At 40.6% G+C, this 22,773-nt stretch overlaps 1 protein-coding gene across 2 annotated transcripts in view; it reads left to right on the forward strand.

The window, feature by feature from the left end:
* The window catches only part of HMGXB3 (HMG-box containing 3), a 1,387,103-nt gene extending 1,364,904 nt beyond the window's left edge, over positions 1–22,199 (forward strand). For both annotated transcript variants that reach the window (XM_044069603.1, XM_044069602.1), the window contains exon 20: positions 17,375–22,199. In XM_044069603.1, coding sequence (XP_043925538.1) covers positions 17,375–17,836 — 462 coding nt within the window. In that variant the 3' untranslated portion in view covers positions 17,837–22,199. The remainder of the gene's footprint in view (positions 1–17,374) is intronic.
* Positions 22,200–22,773: the final 574 nt, after the last annotated feature.

The following is a 22,773-nucleotide window of genomic DNA, read 5'->3' on the forward strand; positions in this document are numbered from 1 at the left end:
GTGAGGGGTATACTTCCGGTGTTGAACATTGTGATCCCATGTTCGTGATGATGAGATCAAGTATGTTTTCTCCTCTTGTGGGGATGGTGACTAGTTGTTCCATGGCATTTGAGTTTATGAACTCCAGGAACCTTTGGTCTAGATTGTTTGGGCTTGAGTAGTGTTCCCAGTCTATATTAGGGTAGTTGAAATCACCTAGTATGATGGTATTTGGAGATACATTTATCCCCTCCAGTGTTTTCAGGAAGGCCATGTGAGGTTCCTGAGTTTGAGAGGGTGGCCTGTAACATGCTACAAATTGCAGAGCAGTCTTGCCTATGGTTAATTGCACCTGGATGGTCTCCGATGCATCGTGCGTTGCCACCAATCTTGAGGTGTGTGTGTCCTTTATGAATATTGACACCCCCCCTCCTTTCTTGGTGTTGTCCGGATTTTGGGGCCGGAAAGCATGATATGAGGTGAAACCTGATAGTGCTGGGGTGCTCTCAGCGGCCTTGAACTCGGTTTCTTTCACAGCACAGACATAGATGTTCTCCATACTGAGAAGGGCCTCGAGTGCGTGCATCTTGAGATTGAGACTTCTGGCATTGAGCAGCATTACCCTTAGTTTTTTCCTTTTTTGTGTTCTAGGGTGGTAGGTTTAGAATTTGAGCCTTGCATAAAAAAGGCACTATGGGGGTGGCAAGAGCCTTTGCCAATATCTGGAAGCCCAGGGGTGACAGGTGCAAGCCGTCCCTTGCGAAGCAGCGTGGCTTGTCCAGCATGTCATCCCAGGCAGACAGACATTGGATCCCCTTTGAATGACACCAAAATTTAAGCCAATTATTAAAGCTGATCATCTTATCACTGTATTGTGGCATCATTCTAGGTGAAGGTAGGATACTGCTCAAGGTCAGGGTCATACCTGCCTGGGCTACATAATCAGAGAGCTCCTCAATGTCTCTTTTCATGTAGTCCAAGGAGGTATGTCTCAGGTTGTTGACACCAGCATGGACAATGACTGAGTCGTACTTGTACTTGCTGTTGAGAGACCTGAGTGCTTGCGTTATGTGGCGGATTCTAGCGCCCGACAGGCAGCTTACTGTGACCTTCTCCTTACTCAGTCTGGTGAGCGGGACGTCAGTGTGCCTGACTATGGAGTCACCAATGACGAGTGTGTCTGGCATTGTGTTTGGCCTTAAGGGCTGTGACTGACACTCTGACTGTGTGGTCTATGTGAAGCATGTGTTGGGTCCTGAGGTGGTAGTTGTTTGTGTGTCTGCTTTGGAGGCCTCTGCTGTTTTGGTAGATTTTTGGTCAGAGCCTCCGAGTATGTCTTTGTGTGATTATGTGTATGATTTGAAGTTGTGATGGTACTATGTGTGACTGGGTATGTAGTGTGTGTGGTTACCTTCTCCTTCTGTCTGGTCTTGCCAGTCCTATGTTGAGAGAGCTCAGCCTCCAGTTTGGCCGTATAGTTGCATCTCTCGCATGTATTTGTGTTTTGTGGGAGAAGGAGAGGATTGTTCAGTACATGAGGCAATTGTAACATTGCCTCAATATTCCCAGGTTCACCAGTTGAGCAGGAGAGGACACTAGCAACTGATCCCTCGACATGCAAGAAGTAATAGATAAAAAACTTACAAAAGACTCCGGGGGATGTGGGTTCTAGGCTGGTGGGGTACTATCTATAATAATAGTGCTTAATCGAGGTGCAAGTACTGTAGGAGCAAGTGCTAGGCTTTACAGATAGAGAATAGTCTACTTGGGAATCAAGTAGAGATGAAGTTTTTAGTTATAGGATACGCTGGTTAGATCGGCAGTACAGTTCGAGGAAGGTAGATTTAAGGGAAAATTTGAAGAGTGGAATTTAGGTAGCCCAAATAGTTTAACCTTGTTAAACCGCCGCTGCTCTTGTGTGCAACAGTGGCAACTCCGCGCTAAATCACCCTAACACGCGCTTTATAGCAGGGGGCTGGAAAAAACAGGAAATGACCCAAAATGGCTAACGAATTACTAGTTGCTGTCTCTAACCACTCCTCTGAGGACAAACAAGCAGCTCAGTACTCCCCACTCCCACTGGTGAGTAAAGAAACTACCTCTGGCCACACAGAAAATGGAGGAACACAGGAACCAAATACAAAGCCCAGGGATCTGCAAAATCTGATCACTGGAACAACTAGCTAGGAAAGTTTAGGAAAGGAGAAGTATTTTTTTGGTTAGTTTTTTGCAAACAGAAAAAATACAGTAAATGCTTTGGTATTCGACTAAATTGCTATCAAAGGCTGGTACACTTGAGTGTATTGGCCTGTTTGTTACTTTTAAGCAAAACTTTAGCCAACAAGTGCAATCAACAATTTAAGCACAGAAAAACAGGAAAATCAGGTAATAAAACAGTAATATAGGCACAAACAGAAGTCGAAAAGCTCAAAAGATCGAAAAATGCAAAAAAAAAAATGTTTAAAAAATACTTATAATCAAGAAAGTTGCTTTTTCTGCTCTCTGCTGGCTTAGGAACTCTGCAGGGGACCACGAGGAGCTATGCCAAGTTCTCTAATCTTTCTTTTTCAGTAGATAGAAACACATATCATTGCAGTATCCTTTATTCCTCTTAAAACTGAATTATATCCTTTCAATGCTTCTTCATCAGCAACATGCTGAAACTTGTCACAGTCTAATTGTTCAGGCTTCTGGGATAGTCAGACCATAATCAAGAGTGAGTTGAATTTCTATAATGAAAATGTTCTGTTTTTAGATTACTACAGTTGGAGTCACTTTATAAATATTATTTTGGATTACTTTTGACAGCATGTTTTTTTTTGATGCACCTAATAGTGAGAGACATCCTCTGCATGCAGTCAGCTTTATCAGCTTATATTTCAGACTGTACAGCAGTGTAGAATACCAGTCCAGTCCACATGGCAATGTCTGAATTCTTACATAAGCTGGGGACTTGAAGCTTTTTAGAGGTATGTACACCGTTCCAAGATCTAGAGGGAGTGAATGGTTAGTGATCATTTTCCTTGCTAGGGATTAGAAAATTTGGATAGATTTATGCAGTGTCACCTTGTGACCAGTCCTTTTTTGAAGTACTATGTTTTTAAATATTTCATTTTGTAGATATTTGTATCTCTTGTTTTTCTGTTGCATATTGTTGGTGGCTTATGAATCCAGGTCTTTGAGATAGCTTTATTCAGAGAGTTATTCACAGGATGTTAAAACTGGGGATTTTGTCATATAGGTTGTTCTAGCCAGAGTTCTGCAGTATGAATTACAAAAATTACAGCTATTTACCATAACACTAAGTCTGTTAGTAGAGCTGCTGCAGTTGCTGTAATCAACCCACCCACATTCCTTTTATCATGTTTTCTATTGTGCTCTTCCTTTTAGGTTTCCTTAGGTCTAGAAAAGAGGTAGCAATAAGTAATGCATTATGGGATATGGGAGGATTTAATAAATGATGTGAGAGTGTTCAATCTCGCCATTTGTTCTTACACCTGGGTTCGGAGCCGATCCTCGGCTCCGTGTCGGCCGCTTGGCAAAGCTCTGCATCGAGAAGAAGCTCGAGACCAACCTAACTCCCACAATCCCCCTCTGCCTTTACCTCAGATCTAGTTTGCCGCTGCAACGTTCGCATCATTTTTGATGAGCTCGGACCACCTCAAAGCTAAGATTAATTATTTCTTATATTTTCTTAAATTTTTTTTGGGTAAAACATTCTCTTAAAGTTGACTGTGTGTGTGTGTGAGTAGTGTATCGAGGGTTTCTCGGTTCCGTATATAGTTTTTATATACTTTATTAGAGTTATTCCCCTCGGGGCCTACCCCACCCTTTAATTTTACTGGAGTTGACTATTGGATTTGACAAATATTACTGGATTTGACAAATTTTTACTGGATTGGACAATTGTACTGGCTATTTCACTTTTTACTGGATTTGACTTTGTAATATGTCTGAAAAAGCTAAATCAGGCTTCAAACGGTGCCAATGTGGGCAGAAAATGTCTGTCACAGACAATCATAGTTCCTGCGTCTACTCTCTTGGCCCTCTCCATCTGCAGGAAGACTGCTCCATCTGCCATTCTTTCAGTGGAAGGGTCATGACAGATAGGCGCAGGAAACTTATGGATAGGGGCCTTTTGAAGCCTGCATTCCAAGAGGCTCTGGATGCATCAGACCAGGCATCTAAATCCTCGAAGGAATCGAAGATGTCGGAGCCCATGTCATCGGCTCCGAGCTCTTCATTCAAAGTTCGATCACCGGTTCCACAGACTTCGGGGCCGAGTGTTGAACTGTTGTCAGTTACCGAGCCTCGAGTCTTGGAACCGGTGACGGAGCTTCCTCCTCCTGCACTTTTGAGGTCGGCTCCGTCTTCGATTCCTTCGACGCGTTCTTCCAGGCCCCTCTCCGACACCGATGTAGACCGCGTGGTGCAGAAATTGATGGAGAATATGGCCTTATCCAAACTCATCTCTGTCTCCTCCCAGTTGGTGTCAAGACTCGAAGGCCTTCCCTTATCTCCACCTGTTCATCCTCCGAGGCCTATCCAGTCTTCGGAGCCGGGAGAGGCTGATCTGGTGATTGTGGAGCCCTCGGTGCTGGAACCGTCTTTTTCTCGGTCGGCACCGTTCACCTCGACTCCGTCGGACCCAGTACCGGAGTCTCGGAGCCGAAGATCAATCCTTGGATCCGGGACTGAGAGTCGGACCGATGTTTCGGTTCCGTCACTCCCTCTCGGAGCCTTGGCTCGGATCGACTCGGCTCCGTCCTCGGGGTCGATACCTTCGGTGCCTGTCTCGGGGATTCCTCAGATTTCTTCGGAACCGGGGGATACCTCGACTCGGGACCCGGGGCCTTCGATCTCATGAGGAAGGTGTTGTCTACTCAGACAACCACTTCAGCAGAAACAGCTTCTCCTTCCCATAAAGGTCCGTTATCCTCCTCTGCACCCACGGCTACATCTAAGCGTCGAGCACCAGTGTCTCAGCCACCCCTAGAGGGTGCCCCCTCTTCCTCGGAGGCTTCATCGGATGCCCCCCCCCGAGGAAGTTCCGAGGAAAAGATTGTGTAAGAGGAGACACTTGGATTCTCCACAAGAATCCTTGACATCGGACACTGACTTGGATGAGTCAGAAGGGTCCCCAAAATCACCCTCAGAGGATGTCTCCTTTTCTGACATCCTGGAGATCCTAAAGCAGAGAGGTGATTGGCAATCCCTACCCCCTTCTGAGGATGAGTCAGTCTTGCTGAAGGCATTCGGTGCTCGCCCTTCCTCCTCCTGGGTCACTCTGCCCTTCGATGAGTTGATGGAATTGATTGCTCGAAGGGCGTGGGAGACACCTGACACGGTGGAGCCAGTCCCTAGAAAGCCTAATAAATATATTACTGCCCCCCAAGATAAGGCTTATCTAACAAAGGGAGTGCCAGTGGACGCTATGGTGGTGGCAGCAGCCACGAAAAAGGAGATGTCTGAGTCTTCCTCATCTGTCCATCCGCCTAACAGAGATTCTAGGACTATGGACAGGTATGGGAAGCGCATTTTTAGTTCAGCGGCTTTTTCTATGCGATCCCTGAACTATTTGACCCATTTCACATGGTTACAGAGGGATCTAATCAAAGAGTTGGGAGATACCCTCCAGGGTACTACAGATGCTGCTGTCTCGGAGAAAGTTACTGCACATCTCAATACCCTTACATCTATTGCAAACTCGTCCATGAGGCTGATCTCATACGCAGCCGAAGGGTCGAGTAGGGCAGCGGCTTCAGCGATTGCTCTTCGTAGACAATCCTGGATGCGCTTATGTTCCTTTGCGGAAGCCTTCAAGTCTTCCTTTACTAACGCCCCATTTGATGGTGCCACTCTCTTTGGCCCCAAAGTAAAGGAGACCCTTACCCGGTGTGAGCAAGAGGGAAAGACTGTGTCTGCTGTCGGAGTCCGTTTTTCCACCCCATCCAGACCGTACCCCAAAGGGCAACGTGGTGGAAAAATGTGGTTTCGAAAACCCAAAGGTTCTTTCCCAGGCACACAGGGTGATGCCCCCTCTAGAGGCAGAGGAGGGGGCAGAGGTGGAAGACGTCGCCCTGGCGGCAGAGGGGTCCAAAAACCAAGGTGACAGGGATACACTCCCCGGGAAACCTTTCCAGCACTCCTGAGAGGAGGCCCGACTGTCCTGCTCTGGAGGCAGTCGGGGGTCGCTTAGCTTTATACCCTCAGGCCTGGCAAAGTCTTACATCAGACAATTGGGTAAAAAGCATTGTTACCAGAGGTTACAGAATTCCCTTCCTATTCCCCCCAATTTCACAGAAAAGACTCCCAGATGTGCCGCCCCATCTGCGAGGCCCTGCAGCTATAGAAATTTCAAAGCTGCTAGAAAAAGAGTCATCCAACCAGTCCCAGCGGACCAAAGAGGATTCGGAACTTACTCAAGGTTCTTTTTAGTTCCAAAAAAGACAGGGGACTGGAGGCCAATTCTGGACCTAAGCAAACTCAATACCTTCATCAAGAAAGAAAAGTTCCGGATGGTCACGCTTCAATCAATCCTTCCATTCTTACAGAAGGACGACTGGATGTGCTCAATAGATCTAAAGGACGCATACTACCACATCAAAATGGCCAGGGCGTCCAGGGATCACTTGCGCTTCCGGCTGGGAGCCAGTCACTTTCAGTTTCGAGCCCTGCCCTTTGGTCTGACCTCAGCCCCCAGGGTTTTCACCAAATGTATGGCAGTGGTAGCGTCTCACTTGAGGCGCCTGGGATTCCAGGTGTTTCCGTATCTGGACGACTGGCTCCTTTCTGCCACCACCGAGCGTCGACTGATTCAGGCCAGGGATTACACACTACAACTTTGTGTTCATCTCGGAATTTCCGTAAATTTCGAAAAATCATTACTACAGCCATCACAGCATATCTCATTCATAGGAGCAGAATTGGATACGCATTGCTTAATTCTAAGGCTTCCTCCAGAAAGGATAGCCTCCCTACAAAACCATATATCTCTTCTTCTATCATCCAGAAAATCCCCAACGAAACTGGTTCTGAACGTTTTGGGTCTCATGGCAGCTTCTCTCATTGCGATACCCTTGGGAAGACTGCACATGAGAGTTCTTCAATGGCTACTGTTTGCACAATGGTCGTTCCAACAGTTACCCCTGACGCACGAAATTCACATCACAAACATATGCAAATCACACCTAGCTTGGTGGCTTCGGACTTGCAATCTTTCCAGCGGAAGACCATTTGTGCTACCCACGCCGACAGCTACGGTGACCACGGACGCTTCCCTGATAGGGTGGGGGGGCATCTTTCAGGGACAGACAGTCCAAGGCGAATGGACCAATTTGGAGTACAATCTGCACATCAATGTTCTAGAGTTGAGGGCAGTGTTTCTAGCGTTGCAACACTTTGCTCCCCTTCTTCCTCTAGGGACAATTCCAGTTCAGACGGACAACATGTCCGTAGTCTGGTACATAAACAAACAAGGGGGAACCAAGTCTTATCAACTATGCAGAGAGGCCATGAGAATCTGGCAATGGGCGGAGTCCACGGGTCGCTTTCTGATAGCAACGCACATCCCGGGGTTATCCAACATCATAGCGGACAGGTTGAGCAGAGCTATCCTATTACCTCACGAGTGGTCCCTCAAACAGTCAGTTGCGAAGGAAATTTTTCGCAAGTGGGGCCAGCCTTCCTGCGATCTCTTTGCGTCTCCAATGAACGCCAAATGCAGAAGCTATTTTGCCCTATTACCCCCTCCAGGGGAAGTCCCCAGGGACGCTCTGGTTCACGATTGGCCCCCGGGTCTCCTGTACGCCTTTCCTCCTTTCCCCCTGATTGCAAAATTTCTGCAGAAAGCCAACAGCCTGCAAAGGACGATTATCCTCATTGCCCCATTCTAGCCTCGTCAGATCTGGTTTCCCTTTCTTCTGGCACACCGAATTCGGGAACCCTGGATCCTGGACCCGGAGCCGGATCTACTGACCCACTCGTCAGGGGCTCCCCACCCGTCGCTACTCTCCCTCAGACTAGCAGCTTGGCTGCTCCGCTTCCCTACTTAGCCAGGTCTGATCTTCTTTCCCCTGCAGTTCAGAATATACTGGTGGCTTCTCATAAAGCTTCCACTACAAAGACTTACACTAGTAAATGGAAGCGTTTTGTGCACTGGGCAAATACGCAACAATTGGACCCCGTGATAGCTCCTTTAAATAGGATCTTGGAGTTTTTGACCGAACTGTTCCACCAAGGAGCTTCTCCTGCCACTTTGAGAGTGCAATTGGCTGCCATTTCAAACTTTCATGTGGAAGAATGTGGGGCTCCTATTATGGCTCACAGACTTTGTAAGGCCTTTCTAAAAGGATCTTTCCATATTAGACCACCAGTTAGAACTCCTACATCACCTTGGAACTTGAACCTTCTTTTATCTCAGCTGATGCTACCACCTTTTGAACCAGCCTCTTCCTGTCCTTTGAAATTTTTGTCATGGAAGACCCTCTTTTTGGTGGCCATTACATCGGCCAGACGGGTATCGGAGCTTCAAGCTCTTTCCGTTAAACACCCTTATTTGATCTTTCACTCTGATAGAGTATCTCTTCGCACTAATCTGTCCTTCCTTCCCAAAGTTTGCTCCGTTAATAACATTAATCAGTCCATTGAGCTCCCTACCTTTTTCAAAAACCACTCCAATAAGTTGGAATATATGTTACACAAGTTAGATGTTCATAGACAACTCAGATTTTACTTGGATAGAACAAAAGATCACAGAAAAACAGACCAGCTTTTTGTAGCCTTTGCAGACAACAAGAAGGGTATGGCAGTTACGAAACGAACCCTTTCCAAATGGCTTTCCAATTGTATTATTTTTGTTTATGCTGCCTCGGAGCAAACTTTACCTGTCAAGCCCAAAGGGCACTCTACAAGATCAGTATCTACATCCCTGGCTCATGCAGCCCGCCTACCGTTAGACACTATTTGTGCGGCTGCTACTTGGTATAAACCACATACATTCATTACTCATTACAAAGTAGACAGGATTTCTAGGGACAGGGCAACCTTTGGTTCCACTGTGCTCAGGAACGTTCTCCCGTGAGTTCCTCAGGAACAGGGAGCTAGGGACGCTACCCAGGTGTAAGAACAAACGGCGAGATTGAACACTCTCACATATAGAAGTTATGTCCTTACCATAACGTTCCATGTGGAGTGTTCATCTCGCCTTTGTTCTTACATTCCCACCCTCCCACCCTCAGGAAGAACGTCCAGTTTAGGTGTCTGGTTTGGTTCTCCTACTTCTGCCTTTTTGCAGTTGTTGTGGTTATATTTTTCAACTATATTTGTTTTTGTTGGCATGAATGTGTTATATTCTCTCTGTTGGCTTCTGGTTTGCTTGCAAACTAGATCTGAGGTAAAGGCAGAGGGGGATTGTAGGAGTTAGGTTGGTCTTGAGCTTCTTCTCGATGCAGAGCTTTGCCAAGCGGCCGACACGGAGCCGAGGATCGGCTCCGAACCCAGGTGTAAGAACAAAGGCGAGATGAACACTCCACATGGAACGTTATGGTAAGGACATAACTTCTATTTCTGTGTGTTGGGTACTCCTAATTCCTGATAGTAATAGCTCTGAAGAGTCCGTCATATGCAACTTGAAAAAATTACATGGAGCTGCTTACTGCTTGGTGTGATGGATTTGAAGTGTTCTTAAGACACTCAGTCTTGATGGCTGGATTCTGCTAAAATTGAAAGTCTGGTTATATTTGCATTCACAGTCTGTTGCATACAGAAACTTGCAGAATATACACTGATGAGAGAATATACTTTGCAGCACTTGTCTTTAAGAGCAGTAACCAATAACTTTTATAATAAATCAAACTGGACAAACGTTGCAGCTTAAAAGTACTGTTCCAACTTTACTTCTCATATAGTACAGATGATGTGAGAGATATACCATTTACCTTAGGACAAATGAGTCCCTACCATACCTCTAACATAACTGGATTTATACAGCTCTTTTTATACAGTTTTAGTCCTCTTGGTATTCTATTTTGGAGAATTGCTTATCCTGTAGAAACAATACTAAGCTTCCTTGTTTAACAATGTCTTGTAAGAGACCAGCTTTTCCGACAGTGTGAATATCCTGTAACAGTGTCCTGTTGTTCATGCAAAAAAACATATTTTTGAGGAAACACATTGTTCTGTATTCTATTTGGATCTGTGTATAAGAACATCTGTTCTTGTGCCATATCCTGTTTTCCATGCAGAAAAACATATTTTTGAGAAAACACATTGTCACAGTGTCATAAACATATCCTGTTGTTTTAGGAAATATATTGTGTCCATCCTTATATGCAGAAAAACATGTCAGTGTTCTTTAAAAGCAGATTTTGCATTTTTGCTCTTGCATACATCCTGTTTTTAAGTCTGTAAGGGAAAAATGTCCATTCAGCAGATTCCTTTTCCAAGCCATGGTCATTTAGTATGACTGCTGATCACATATTACTAAACTCTGTTTCTGCATTTAAGCAAGCGTTTTCTTTCAGCATATTTACAACATAATTAATTTCAGCATTATATTAATAAAATCTAACAATTCCCTCTGTTTTTAAACATACTCAAAACATTTTATATAGAAAACACATTAAGAAACAAACCTTTAGTTTGATACAACAAATCAAAATGCAATTTTACATAGTTAATACAATGATATTAAAGTATTACTACCAAAACTGAATGTATTTAACAACTTTTTCTTTTGCAGACCATTCTGTGAAAATATTTTTATCAGTTATGAGCTGTGTCTGCTTTAATGTTATTTTTTTAACTTGATCAATTTATTCTTTTGCAATCACAGAATTTAATTTATGACTTAGAACTGTTTCATTAACTCTTTGCAACTGTTGAATTAACTATAAGAGACAATAACTATGTGCTACTGCAAGCATTTATACACTGCTGAAAATATACAGTTTTAATGTCATTTAACCATAACATTGTGGTCATGTCTTTGAACTGCCCATTAACATCTTGGTAAAGTACTGAACTGGGCTTAGATAATAAATATTTGAAAGCAATTATTTTACTGGGGTAAAACCAGTGATATTACAACTTGACAAATTACTTTTGAACTTATTACAATGTATCCTGATCAGTATGTATTTACACAGACTGTTTGCTATTTATGCATTTCAATCTAGTAGGTATCCTGGACCCATTGTTTTCTTTAAATATGTTTTTTTTCACACATATTCATTACTAGACATTAATTTCATTTGTACTGAATTCTTCTGCATTCGTACATACAATGACTATAAAGTACATTTAGTCTAATCTTACAAATTTAATAACATTAATATTAAGCAAACTTGGAAAATGTTTGTCTCTTTAGAAATATCTAGTGGAATTGATACCATATCCATATGTCCTGTTATTTTAAACTACATACTCAGCAATTAAAAATATTCATGCTTTTTTATACCAGCATTGTTTTGCCAAAAACGTATTAAAAATAGTGACCATTCTTGCTATTAGAAACATTTATGCATTTTGCATATCTTTATTCTCTCTTGTATAGCTGTAATCAATTTTAAGCCATGTCTTGTTTTTTAAACCATCTCTTGTATAGCTTTACAGTTTAACAGGTTGTAAATACAATTTAATACTAAACAATACAATAATAACCATTATGATAGCTATTAACTAAGCCATGTCTTGTTTTTTAAACCATCTCTTGTATAGCTTTACAGTTTAACAGGTTGTAAATACAATTTAATACTAAACAATACAATAATAACCATTATGATAGCTATTAACAACTTGTAAAATATCTTATCCTGTCAGGTTTAATCCAGTTTACCAGTATTTCTACTACACTAATACCTGTTTTTCCCCCATAAAAGAGTATTGTCAAGAAGGAATGAGATATTTTTTCCTCTAGCTTTATTTTAGACCCTTGTTGTTTATTTTTTCTGTAGCTTTATTTCAGACCCTTGTTTATTTTTTCTATAGCTTTATTTCAGACCCTTGTTGTTTATTTTTTCTGTAGCTTTATTTCAGACCCTTGTTGTTTATTTTTTCTGTAGCTTTATTTCAGACCGTTGTTTATTTTTTCTGTAGCTTTATTTCAGACCCTTGTGCAGTACTGCTTATACAGTCAGTGTAAAACTGAGAAAGTGCCCCTCCCCCTGTAGTACTTCAGCACTATTTACCTGCCCTATGCTGTGAGAATAGAATGTATGTCAGCCCAACACTTTGGTTATACATTTATTTTATTAGGTTACTAAATAAAGCTTTCACTGTATATTACCTCTAGTAGGTATTTACACCCTCCTGCACAATTGATTTGAACTGTATATATACTATAGCCCATTTGCTGGCTGTACTTGATGCAACTGAGTTTTTTTTTTTTCCTTTTAACATTTACTTGCAAACAGATTATAAGTGACATCTATGCACAATTGTGGCATTTTGTGACAATTACTGAATAGTGTTGCTTGTAAACATTTTAACAAGTATGTTTTAATAACAATGATGCTTTATAAAAACTCAAGCTACTTATCTGGCAATCAGTCTTGTTGTTTATCTTATCTTTCCAGCATTTCCTGTAACTATTCATTCAGTCTAGGAAGGTCTGAGCTCACATTCCATACTCTGTAAACTATAGTTAATTCTTTTAGCATTTTTCCTTTAATGTGATTGTGATTTGCATAACTATGCATTTATACTACATTAATAGACATCATTTTACAATTACCTTACATGGATTTCAGTATTTTTTTTTTTATTTATTTAACTATTTAACTGTCCTGCCATTAATTTTACAAAAAACGTTTGAATAATACCATCTGTGATTTTCTTTTTAAAATTCAGAACTTTAACTGTTTGGTGTTACTATATAATTATAAACAAATTGTAAAAAACAAAATAGATATTAGTTTAACCAACACATTTATATTTATATTATTTATATTTGCTGTTGTCTGCCTGTTATTCTTGTGTATTGTGAACAAATGTACTCTAGATGAAAAGAACATACATGCATGTCTGTCTTGTATATGTATATCTTTATACAAGCATATCATGTCTTGTGACTTTAAATTTTTACTCATCTATTTTTATTTAATTTTATACACTAGAACAGTTTTGTTTACCTTTTGACTATGCTAATGAATGGCATTCATATGCTTTACTTTACTGTAGTACTGATAGATGTCTTGCTTTAACTGAATGAAAGTAAAACATTTAAGAATGATTTGTCCAGACATCAGATCCTACCATCCTACCATGTATGTTTAACCATTTTCAAAACATAAACATATTATAAAATATATTTCTTTTGCACAGATTAACTGTGTATGCAGGAGGTTCCCAGTCTTTGTCAGTTCAGCTAATTTATTTCCTTTATCCTGCAACTTCTGTTGAATTTCCTGGAATGTTGTATGGTCTTTCTGACATTCTTTAGTAAGCTGTTCTGCTGAATTTGAAACTCCTATGCACTTTTGAAAAGATGTGTGTATAACTTGTCTAAGCTTCCTGAACTCATTGTGTCTGTCTTTTAGAAGTTTACTACATTCCTTTGTAACAAAATGTACTAGGGGTTCTATCAGTAACTGATTTGACTCACATGTGGTGACAGGACATAACTGTTCAATATCAGAATGTAATGGAAACACTTTACCCTTAGTTAATTCTTTATCATGAACAGATCTGTCTTTACAGTCTATTTTTTAGCAATATGATGCAATATTATTTTATGGCATAATACACAAAATGCAGTTTTTGTTGAAGCACACACTAAACATTTGTCATTTTTCACATGGTTTTCTTTGAGATACCAGTCAAATATTGTAATACATTTGCATAATGCCTTACTATCAACCTGCCCTAATAAGGTTTTACATTTACTAATGTGCTGTGTATACCAACATAGCAATTTACTAAAGTTTGGTTTACTCCTGCATGAATTATAAATAATATCCATATTATCTAATAAAAAAACTGTCTAAGAATATACAAACTATGTAAGAATATACAAACTATTTAACATCATCCATACTAAATATGTGACAGAAAAAAGTCTTACCAGTTAGCAAGAAAACAGGTGATCAGGCTGCTGTTGCTGATGGCTAGAAATTTTTCAGAGTCACTTGAGAAGCTGGTGAAGCACAACAGGCAGCGGACTACTGTGCTAGTGGACATTCACCTTTTCTTGAAGAATTTATGGCACTGCGAATTTCTTGAACTAGTCTCACTCCGGATTGTAGACGTCTAAAAAACTTTACTACTGCAAGCTGCATAAACTGGAATACTTCTGTTTAGAATTTACACATACGTACAAATGTTAGTTACTGCAATTTGACTGAAGTGACCCTCTGCAGGGCTTACCATCACTCCCCCTGTGTTTGAATTGCAGATTGTAGGTTCAAATGCAGGCTAGCTTGCCATTGAAAAAATTACATGGAGCTGCTTACTGCTTGGTGTGATGGATTTGAAGTGTTCTTAAGACACTCAGTCTTGCTGGCTGGATTCTGCTAAAATTCAAAGTCTGGTTATATTTGCATTCACAGTCTGTTGGATACAGAAACTTGCAGAATATACACTGATGAGAGAATATACTTTGCAGCACTTGTCTTTAAGAGCAGTAACCAATAACTTTTATAATAAATCAAACTGGACAAACGTTGCAGCTTAAAAGTACTGTTCCAACTTTACTTCTCATATAGTACAGATGATGTGAGAGATATACCATTTACCTTAGGACAAATGAGTCCCTACCATACCTCTAACATAACTGGATTTATACAGCTCTTTATATACAGTTTTAGTCCTCTTGGTATTCTATTTTGGAGAATTGCTTATCCTGTAGAAACAATACTAAGCTTCCTTGTTTAACAATGTCTTGTAAGAGACCAGCTTTTCTGACAGTGTGAATATCCTGTAACAGTGTCCTGTTGTTCATGCAAAAAAACATATTTTTGAGGAAACACATTGTTCTGTATTCTATTTGGATCTGTGTATAAGAACATCTGTTCTTGTGCCATATCCTGTTTTCCATGCAGAAAAACATATTTTTGAGAAAATACATTGTCACAGTGTCATAAACATATCCTGTTGTTTTAGGAAATATATTGTGTCCATCCTTATATGCAGAAAAACATGTCAGTGTTCTTTAAAAGCAGATTTTGCATTTTTGCTCTTGCATACATCCTGTTTTTAAGTCTGTAAGGGAAAAATGTCCATTCTTTAAAAGCAGATTTTGTATTTTTGCTCTTGCATACATACTGTTTTTAAGTCTGTAAGGGAAAATGTCCATTCAGCAGATTCCTTTTCCAAGCCATGGTAATTTAGTATGACTGCTGATCACATATTACTAAACTCTGTTTCTGCATTTAAGCAAGCTTTTTCTTTCAGCATATTTACAACATAATTAATTTCAGCATTATATTAATAAAATCTAACACAACTCTACTCTGAGATCTGGTTTTATTGTAGGTAGTGCTTACAGTGATGTAAAGCTGTTCTAGCCATTTGTAGCCATCTTATTAAAACTTGATAGATTTCATGCATATGTAAGTTAGTCCCCAAAAATGAATAACAAACCACTAACAAAATTTAAGGCAAGACAGGTACCAAGACACAACAAATTTAATAAAAGTAAGCGCTTTTGTACACTAGTATCAGTGAACTTCCAGGTACAGTTGCACTAAAGTGTATATGTTAGTGTTTCTTCTTCCCACATTGGATAATGGATATGTTCTGAATGCATTTTTTTCTGATGTGTACCAGTGCAATACATTGCAGTATTGTTTTGGCTAAGCTTATGCAAACAAACATTTGCTCAGTCTTTGGAGCATTAATCAACTGTGTCTTAAGTTTAGCCCTGAATCAGTATTTTCTTAAATGCAAGCTTAGTGCAAGACAGACTTGTGAAAATTGATATGGTTTCTGTTTCCCGATTGCATTCATTATCACTGACTAAGAAATCCACCAAGGCTCACAAAAAGATGTTTTCATGACTGTATTTCCTTTGTATTTGTATACCTTTCTGTGACCTTTGCATTTCTAGCGATTGAGTGTGGATAGGTCACTGAGAATGATCTGTTACTAGCCTGCTACCAGCTTTTGGTTGAAGGTACCTTGCAGAGCAGGAAATTCCACTCCCTCAGCTAATTGAAATGAGTTGTCATAGACCAATGACTAATAAAGGTGGTGCACAGGACCTTTCCCAGTTTGTCAAATCAAAACCTTTTTGCAGTTCCCCCCTTCCTCTCCTCTTTTTAGAACCTCTAGAGTAGGCAGAGTATTTTACTCTTGGCTTCTAGAGCCAGCCAAGCTAGCTGTGTTGGAAAATCAGGCTTTTAAACAAGCATTGTGGTGGGCGTATATTCAGTAATGATTCCTTTAAGAACATGTTTGCCATACCCACACCAAGTTAACTAGTTTGATGATGTAGACCTGATAGGTGCCTCTTTCCATAAAGGAATCCTGAGGTTTACATTTCCTGTTTTCTTTACTTAGGGTATTGCCTTTACAATGTGAATGGGTTGTACATAGACCAGAATGTTTTGTTTGAAGATGAAAAGAGGAGGATAAAATGAAAGGAATTGTGGCTGGCTGTGTAAGAGGAGACTCAGTGGGTTACATTGGTTAATGGGAATGTCTACAGATTATTTTTATTTATTTATTTAACATTTGTTTACTGGGAAAGTCTGACTGAGACAGAACGCATTTTCAGCAGAGGCCCGGGGAGAGATGCTCCAGATGCATATCTTTGGAATGTGGCAGGAAACCCACACAAATACAGGGAGGTACCCCAACCAAGAATCGAACCAGAGAATCTCTCACTGTGAGGTGACAATGCTAACTACTTCACCATTGCACCATCGGCTTTTATAATAGAATAGTTTTTCTAAGGAAAAGTAAGGAAGGAAGAAAGTGGTATCCTTAAAATGACACCGTAATAAGGAACACATTTTACAAGGGAACATATGTCAGATATTGCACTTTCACTATAGCAGTGTTATGGACCTCTCTTCAAAGGGTTAGGAACTAGAAAAAAATCTTGGCTATAAATGTCCTATTGGGAGGGTCACAAGATTCACTGGATGATGATTAAAACTCCAGTCACATAAAAATAAGTGCAAACTTGCTGCTTTTTTACCGGTTAGTGGTAAACAGTCGCATTTCTTTTTGCCAAGAAGTAAAAGCACTGGGGCAGTAGATCTTATAGTAGTATTTTGCTATTTGTGTGCATGCTTAAGATATTTGGAGATGTAAGATTAATTAAGGGATCTGCCCATGGGTGGTGTTAGCTGTATTTAGGCTGCATAAATGTGTTTTTGTAGTTAATAAGCTGCATGAAGTTCATTTTTATTAATTGTTTTTTTTTTTTTTTTTTGCTTGTTTGTTTTTTCAGTATGTTTCGTGTCCTGAGCTACTTGACAGCCAGTATAGCATTGATATATCTACAGTGGACAATTCAGTTCAGCACCCAGTCACCAAGTCTGCTGTTCGAAGAATTCTCTGTTCCAAAGTGGACACGACCACTGAAATATGTCCTGATGCACAGCATCGTTCTTTCAATGTGTGCAAAGAACTAGAGCCTTATGATGCCATTATTTCAAGTGTTGCTGACTCCAAAACAAACAAAATTCGACAAAAAGCCGTCACTTTTGAAAATGCTACATATTACTACTTATATAATCGTCTAATTGACTTTCTCACAAGTAAAGACATCGTGACCAAACAAATTAATGAGGTTGTGCAGAGCTGTCAGCCTGGGGAGGTGGTTATTCGTGACGCATTGTACAGGCTAGGAGTGGCTCAGATTAATACAGAAGCAGAAGTGCAATATGAAGAGGATGGAACACTTTTATAGCTGAGGTTTAATGTGAAGTATTTTTTTCTCAAACGATTCTCTGGTTTCCTGGAGCCTGAGCCAGGGTCAGCACTTTTCATGAGAGTGAGTCAGGAAGGTTATTTGCATGCCTTGTATTCCTGGTGTCATACACACTGTCTTAGCAATAACCCTTATGCACTAGCTGTTTTGTAATGGAAGCAAAGCACCAGGAATTGAGAAGCTGGAACATTAAATTTGTGGAATATGACAGTGGTTCATCCCCTTGCAGTAAATAAGGTTTACATTAAGTTCCTCTAACTAGAAAGTGAGAGATTGGTGGAAGCTAGGATTTGTGTGTTTGTGCTTTTGTTTGAGGTGGAGCACTAGTGTACACTGTCTTTTATTTTTATTTGTGACGTATTTGTTGAATGATTAAGCAGTTATGTTAAATGTCACTATGATGTATGTTCTCCATTTGTTTTAATTTGTACAACATTATACCAGTTTAGCAGTGAGGTGCAGTCATCATTTGTATGATGTTACTGCTACATTATAGTTGATCTCAGGCGATTGGGTGTAAAGCACACATTCTTTGCTCTTCTTGCCATTGTTCGAATTCTCTAGATCATAGGACATGGCAGGCACTGACTTTTGAAGGTTGCCTGCAGCGGGCTGCTGTGTAGATTTACTGCAACATTCTGAAATATTTCTAGCTGGTGCCTTCGGGGGGGGGGGGGTGTAAGTTTCTTTTTGATATGTCATTATATTAGTTTTTTCACTGATGAGCACACCCAGCCTCTGTGCTCCCACTTTCTTTTCTGCTGTTCAGTTTAGATTTTGAGTTTAGTGTACACTATTGCAAAGTTACTGTATTCCATGTGGAAGTCTCTGAAACCTTCAGAGTGTTGCTGTCACCATCCTGTCACTAGCTAGGACTTGGAGGTGGAGGAGTATTCTGTGACAACTTATCAACTGCCAGCATTTCATCTGGCCATTCATGGGATGGCACATTGTCTTTAGAATGTGGTCAGCCCAAAGATTGCCAGAAGGGTCACTGCATGATTCAAAGCCAGCTTCAGACAGAATGGAGAGTTAAGGGATCCTAAAGTAATGCATTAGCCAAAGTCTGTCTCACAGACTGCCTCTAGCTCCATGCTTGTTTCCTTCTCTTGCACATAAATTGAGAGATGAGGTGAATAGGAAATGCACATCTGGTAAACACCTTAGGTGGGACTCTTTCTGTAGTGTCATCACTGTCTTCCAAGCATTACAATGTCAGACGCATTACTACAGCAAATGTTCTTGCACAGAATTAGCCTTTGAGTTACCCAGTGAAAGCTTAGTGGTCGCTGTTAAGTCTGCTCTCTTCCTCCCCCTCCCAATGGGGATCCTGTTTAGGCTTATGGGTGATATCTATAGGAGTATGGCCTGTATAATGCCCCACTCAGGCCTCTCACATGCATACATAGCATGCTTCATGCTCTTATTACTGGACAGCTAGTACAGACCACCCTGCCCAGAGCTTGAGAGTCGTCTGCTCCCTTATTCTGTCCTGCACAAGGGGAATCTTAAGGTAAGGCGAATGTTCAGTTTAATATTCACTGTTGCATTCCAAAGTTTTAGGATATCCTTCTTTTAGGTAGTCTGACTGACCAGACTGCCTTCCAGATCTTTATCTTTTCCCAGGGCTTTGTCCAAGACCCTCCCACCTGGATGCAAGGTTGCCAGTGGTATAAGATACATTTCAGTCGATGCCATCTCCAGATCTTTCTTGCCCTGTGGTGTATAGCTGTACGTTTTTTTTTTACATCATTCTGAATCTCTCAGAACTTCCGTGGGTCCTGTGACTCTAGGCAAGGTGCATTTTCAGCCCCTGCCTTGGAGTTGGATTCCAGGCGAGAGTGCTTTGCAGGCCTTCATGCCATCAGCATCTCATAAGTCCTCCAACACCAATGTCTCTGCTGCTATGCCGCTTGAGACTGTAGGCTGTTTGGTTTTGCAGACTTGTAACTTGATTACTGAAAGGAAAAGCAGGATCCGTAAAGTTTTTGTCCATAAGGAGGTTCCCAGGGGCAGAAAGCACTAAAAACAAATCCGGTTCCTGTCAGCTAGCCTTTACCTACGTTGGGCACAAAGTCAACCCTCTCCACTTTCATGGCTTCCAGTAATTCAGTTGGCCAAGATTGTTCTGTCTCATTCTCTCTTGAAACAGAAGAGGAGAGACATAAAAATTCCGGTGGAGACTGGGGACCCGTTCTAAAAAGAAGGATGGAATCTTCTTTCGAGCATGATGCTTGTTTTGGAGTGCTGCATGCTCTGCTTTCACATAAAGGTATGTTTAATATTGACTACTTCAGTGTTTCTGAGAGACTAGTTAGGTTGGTTATGAGTGTTCTGACCTGGGTGTATAACTAGATCTTGTTCAGAAAATCAGTGCCCTTTGGCTCCATATTGTTTTCATTGCCCTTCTACTTGCATAAAGGTTGAAATGCAGTGATGCAGCCTAAAAGCAGTTCACAAAAGAAAATAGAACTTGCTCCATTTATTCAGAATGTTATTTCCCTCTGAAAATATTATTTCAGCAAGGTAGCTGTTGGGATTTAAAAGCTCTGTTTGAGTAGTGTGCGCCATCCTGGAAGTTATTTGTCTTTAAATGGCGAAGAAAATTGTCTCATCACGCAGAAGTCGTATATGCTGTTTTCAGCAGTGAAGTGTTTCCCATTTTCTGCTTCTCCTAATTATCTAATTTGAGAGCATGCCTCAGTGTCAGCAAGATGTTTCAGAATAAAAACTGGGTTATTTTCTGTGAATGCATGTTTCTGTGAGCAAATGAAGATGTGGACATAAAAGTTAGTCTTAACTGAAGGGCTTAGTAGCCATTTAATCTCCCTCATTACAGATACAGGCAGACTGACAAAACAGCATTGTTGTTTTGGTTGTTGAGGGAATACAGCAATATTTTGATCTAGCATTACCTTTTCCCATGGTGTCCAGTCACAGTGTTGATCTGTGTTATTCTGCCATGTGATAGCACAAGTCAGTCCCACTGACTGTGGTGAACCACAACCCACTGGACATAATTTGCATAGTTGTCAGGCTCTTAGTTCATCAGAGATGAAAATGGCCAAAATATTGAGGGGCAAGGGCTGAAAATCAAGGGCATGAAATATTGCTCTTATGTGTTTAAAAAAAGTTATAGAACAACACGATTCACATTTGAGAAGGAGACCAAAAAATCTAAGGCACAATCAGGGATAGTTATGAACAATGGTAATATGTAAAGCTTTTTACCATATTGCAGTCCAACCATGTAGACACTGAGGAATCATGTAGACTACAATCATGCCTTTTAGGTTTGTGTGGTGATAGCAATTCCACTGTAACTGTACCATTGCTAGATGCAGACATTGGCTTTGTTTTACAAATTTCAGACCTCTCTCTTGCCATAGTGTGTGCTCTGCTACATAAAATCAGCTACAGCACCTATACTCCCAGCAGCATATTTGGTTTGATGCAGGATATTGTTTGTAAATACACAATGCATAGGCAATTAGATGGATTAAGTGCATTAGTTGTCTGTACTGACCATTAATGGGAACTGGCCATACTTCATAAATGTCAACCACTGGCAAATGTCCTGCCACAGAAGGTGGTCTCTTGAGCACATTAACTGGGTAAGATGGTAAAGAATAAGAAACAACCATCAGAAAGTGGAGTTCCACAGAAGGAAAAGTACTGTTAGAAATGTGTTAGAAGAATTTGAATATTTCAGACTTTGGTTTTGAAATCAAGAAGCCTTAGCTTGGATTTTAGGTACCTTTGAACAAATATTGCATCTTCCATCAGATATTTTACACACACCCTCCCCCATTTATTTTTGAACATTTGTCATACCGAAGTTCAGTTTTCATTGGTGCCCTATGTAAATGTATGCATTTATGTTTGTTGGGTATGTTTTGTATGGGTTTGCATTTGTGCCTTTGTAGGTGAAGACGCACTCCTCTAAGCCAATAATAGTATTTCAGACTGATTATTTGAAAACCTTTGTGCATATGCTGGATATGTACTTCTGCAGAAGCTAGCTGGCATGAAATTGCCTAAAATGTGAAAATGGATTTGTAATTCAGGCACAAACATAATATCAGGACTGGCTGTACTTCAATGCTGACATTTTCTGCAGTTAAAAAGAAACAGGACTTTGCTGAAGATGAATAACATTTTGGCTCTCCAGAATACAAAAGAAAAAAAAAAGGAAAAATAAAGGAATCAAGGCATGACAGTAATATATTTGTATTTCCACATATATGTGGGTAAAATTTCCTTCTGTGAAGGAATAATGCTGTATCTTTTTATACAGTGTGTTATAAATTGTGGAAATAAATGAGTTCATTTCCATTCAGTATTTTTATATAGTGGTCAAATCATTTGAATCAGAGTTTACTAGTAAATTTTCTGCTTTCTTGAATAATCATTGTTTAGTTCCTAGTCACCTCTTGTTTGTTGCTGTTGTAACCACCTTTGGAAGTACCAGACTTCAGAAGTGCTTTGTTGTGCATGTGTGTAACATTTGCCTTGTGGCAGACAGAGACAGTAACCTAGCATGCTTTCTGCAAGTATTGCACATTTTCTTCAACCCTGTCTTTCCCCTCACCTGTTCTCCATCTGTTCCATGCCCTGTTGAGTGCTTCTGTTAATTCCTTTTCCACCCCATTGGTATAGATCCAAGAGTCAACAGCTCTGTCTGTGAAGAATTACTTTACAGCTCAAGGGAGTTGGTGATCCTCACAGTCAGAAGCCTTTGCCCTCTCCACCTTCCTCTGTGCTTGCTGTTACAGACACCCCTTTCATTTCTTCCTGACATGATCTTGCATGCCAATGTCATGCCTGTCTCTCTCTCTTTTCTAGTCTCTGTTAAGAAGAGGTTTAGCTCTGCTAGTCTGTAGTGATATTCTTTTCCCTCGAGCTATTGGACTCTT

The sequence above is a fragment of the Protopterus annectens genome, chromosome 4.part0 (genome assembly GCF_019279795.1).
Source record: "Protopterus annectens isolate FY-2018-M chromosome 4.part0, PAN1.0, whole genome shotgun sequence".
In the NCBI taxonomy this organism is placed as follows: domain Eukaryota; kingdom Metazoa; phylum Chordata; order Ceratodontiformes; family Protopteridae; genus Protopterus; species Protopterus annectens.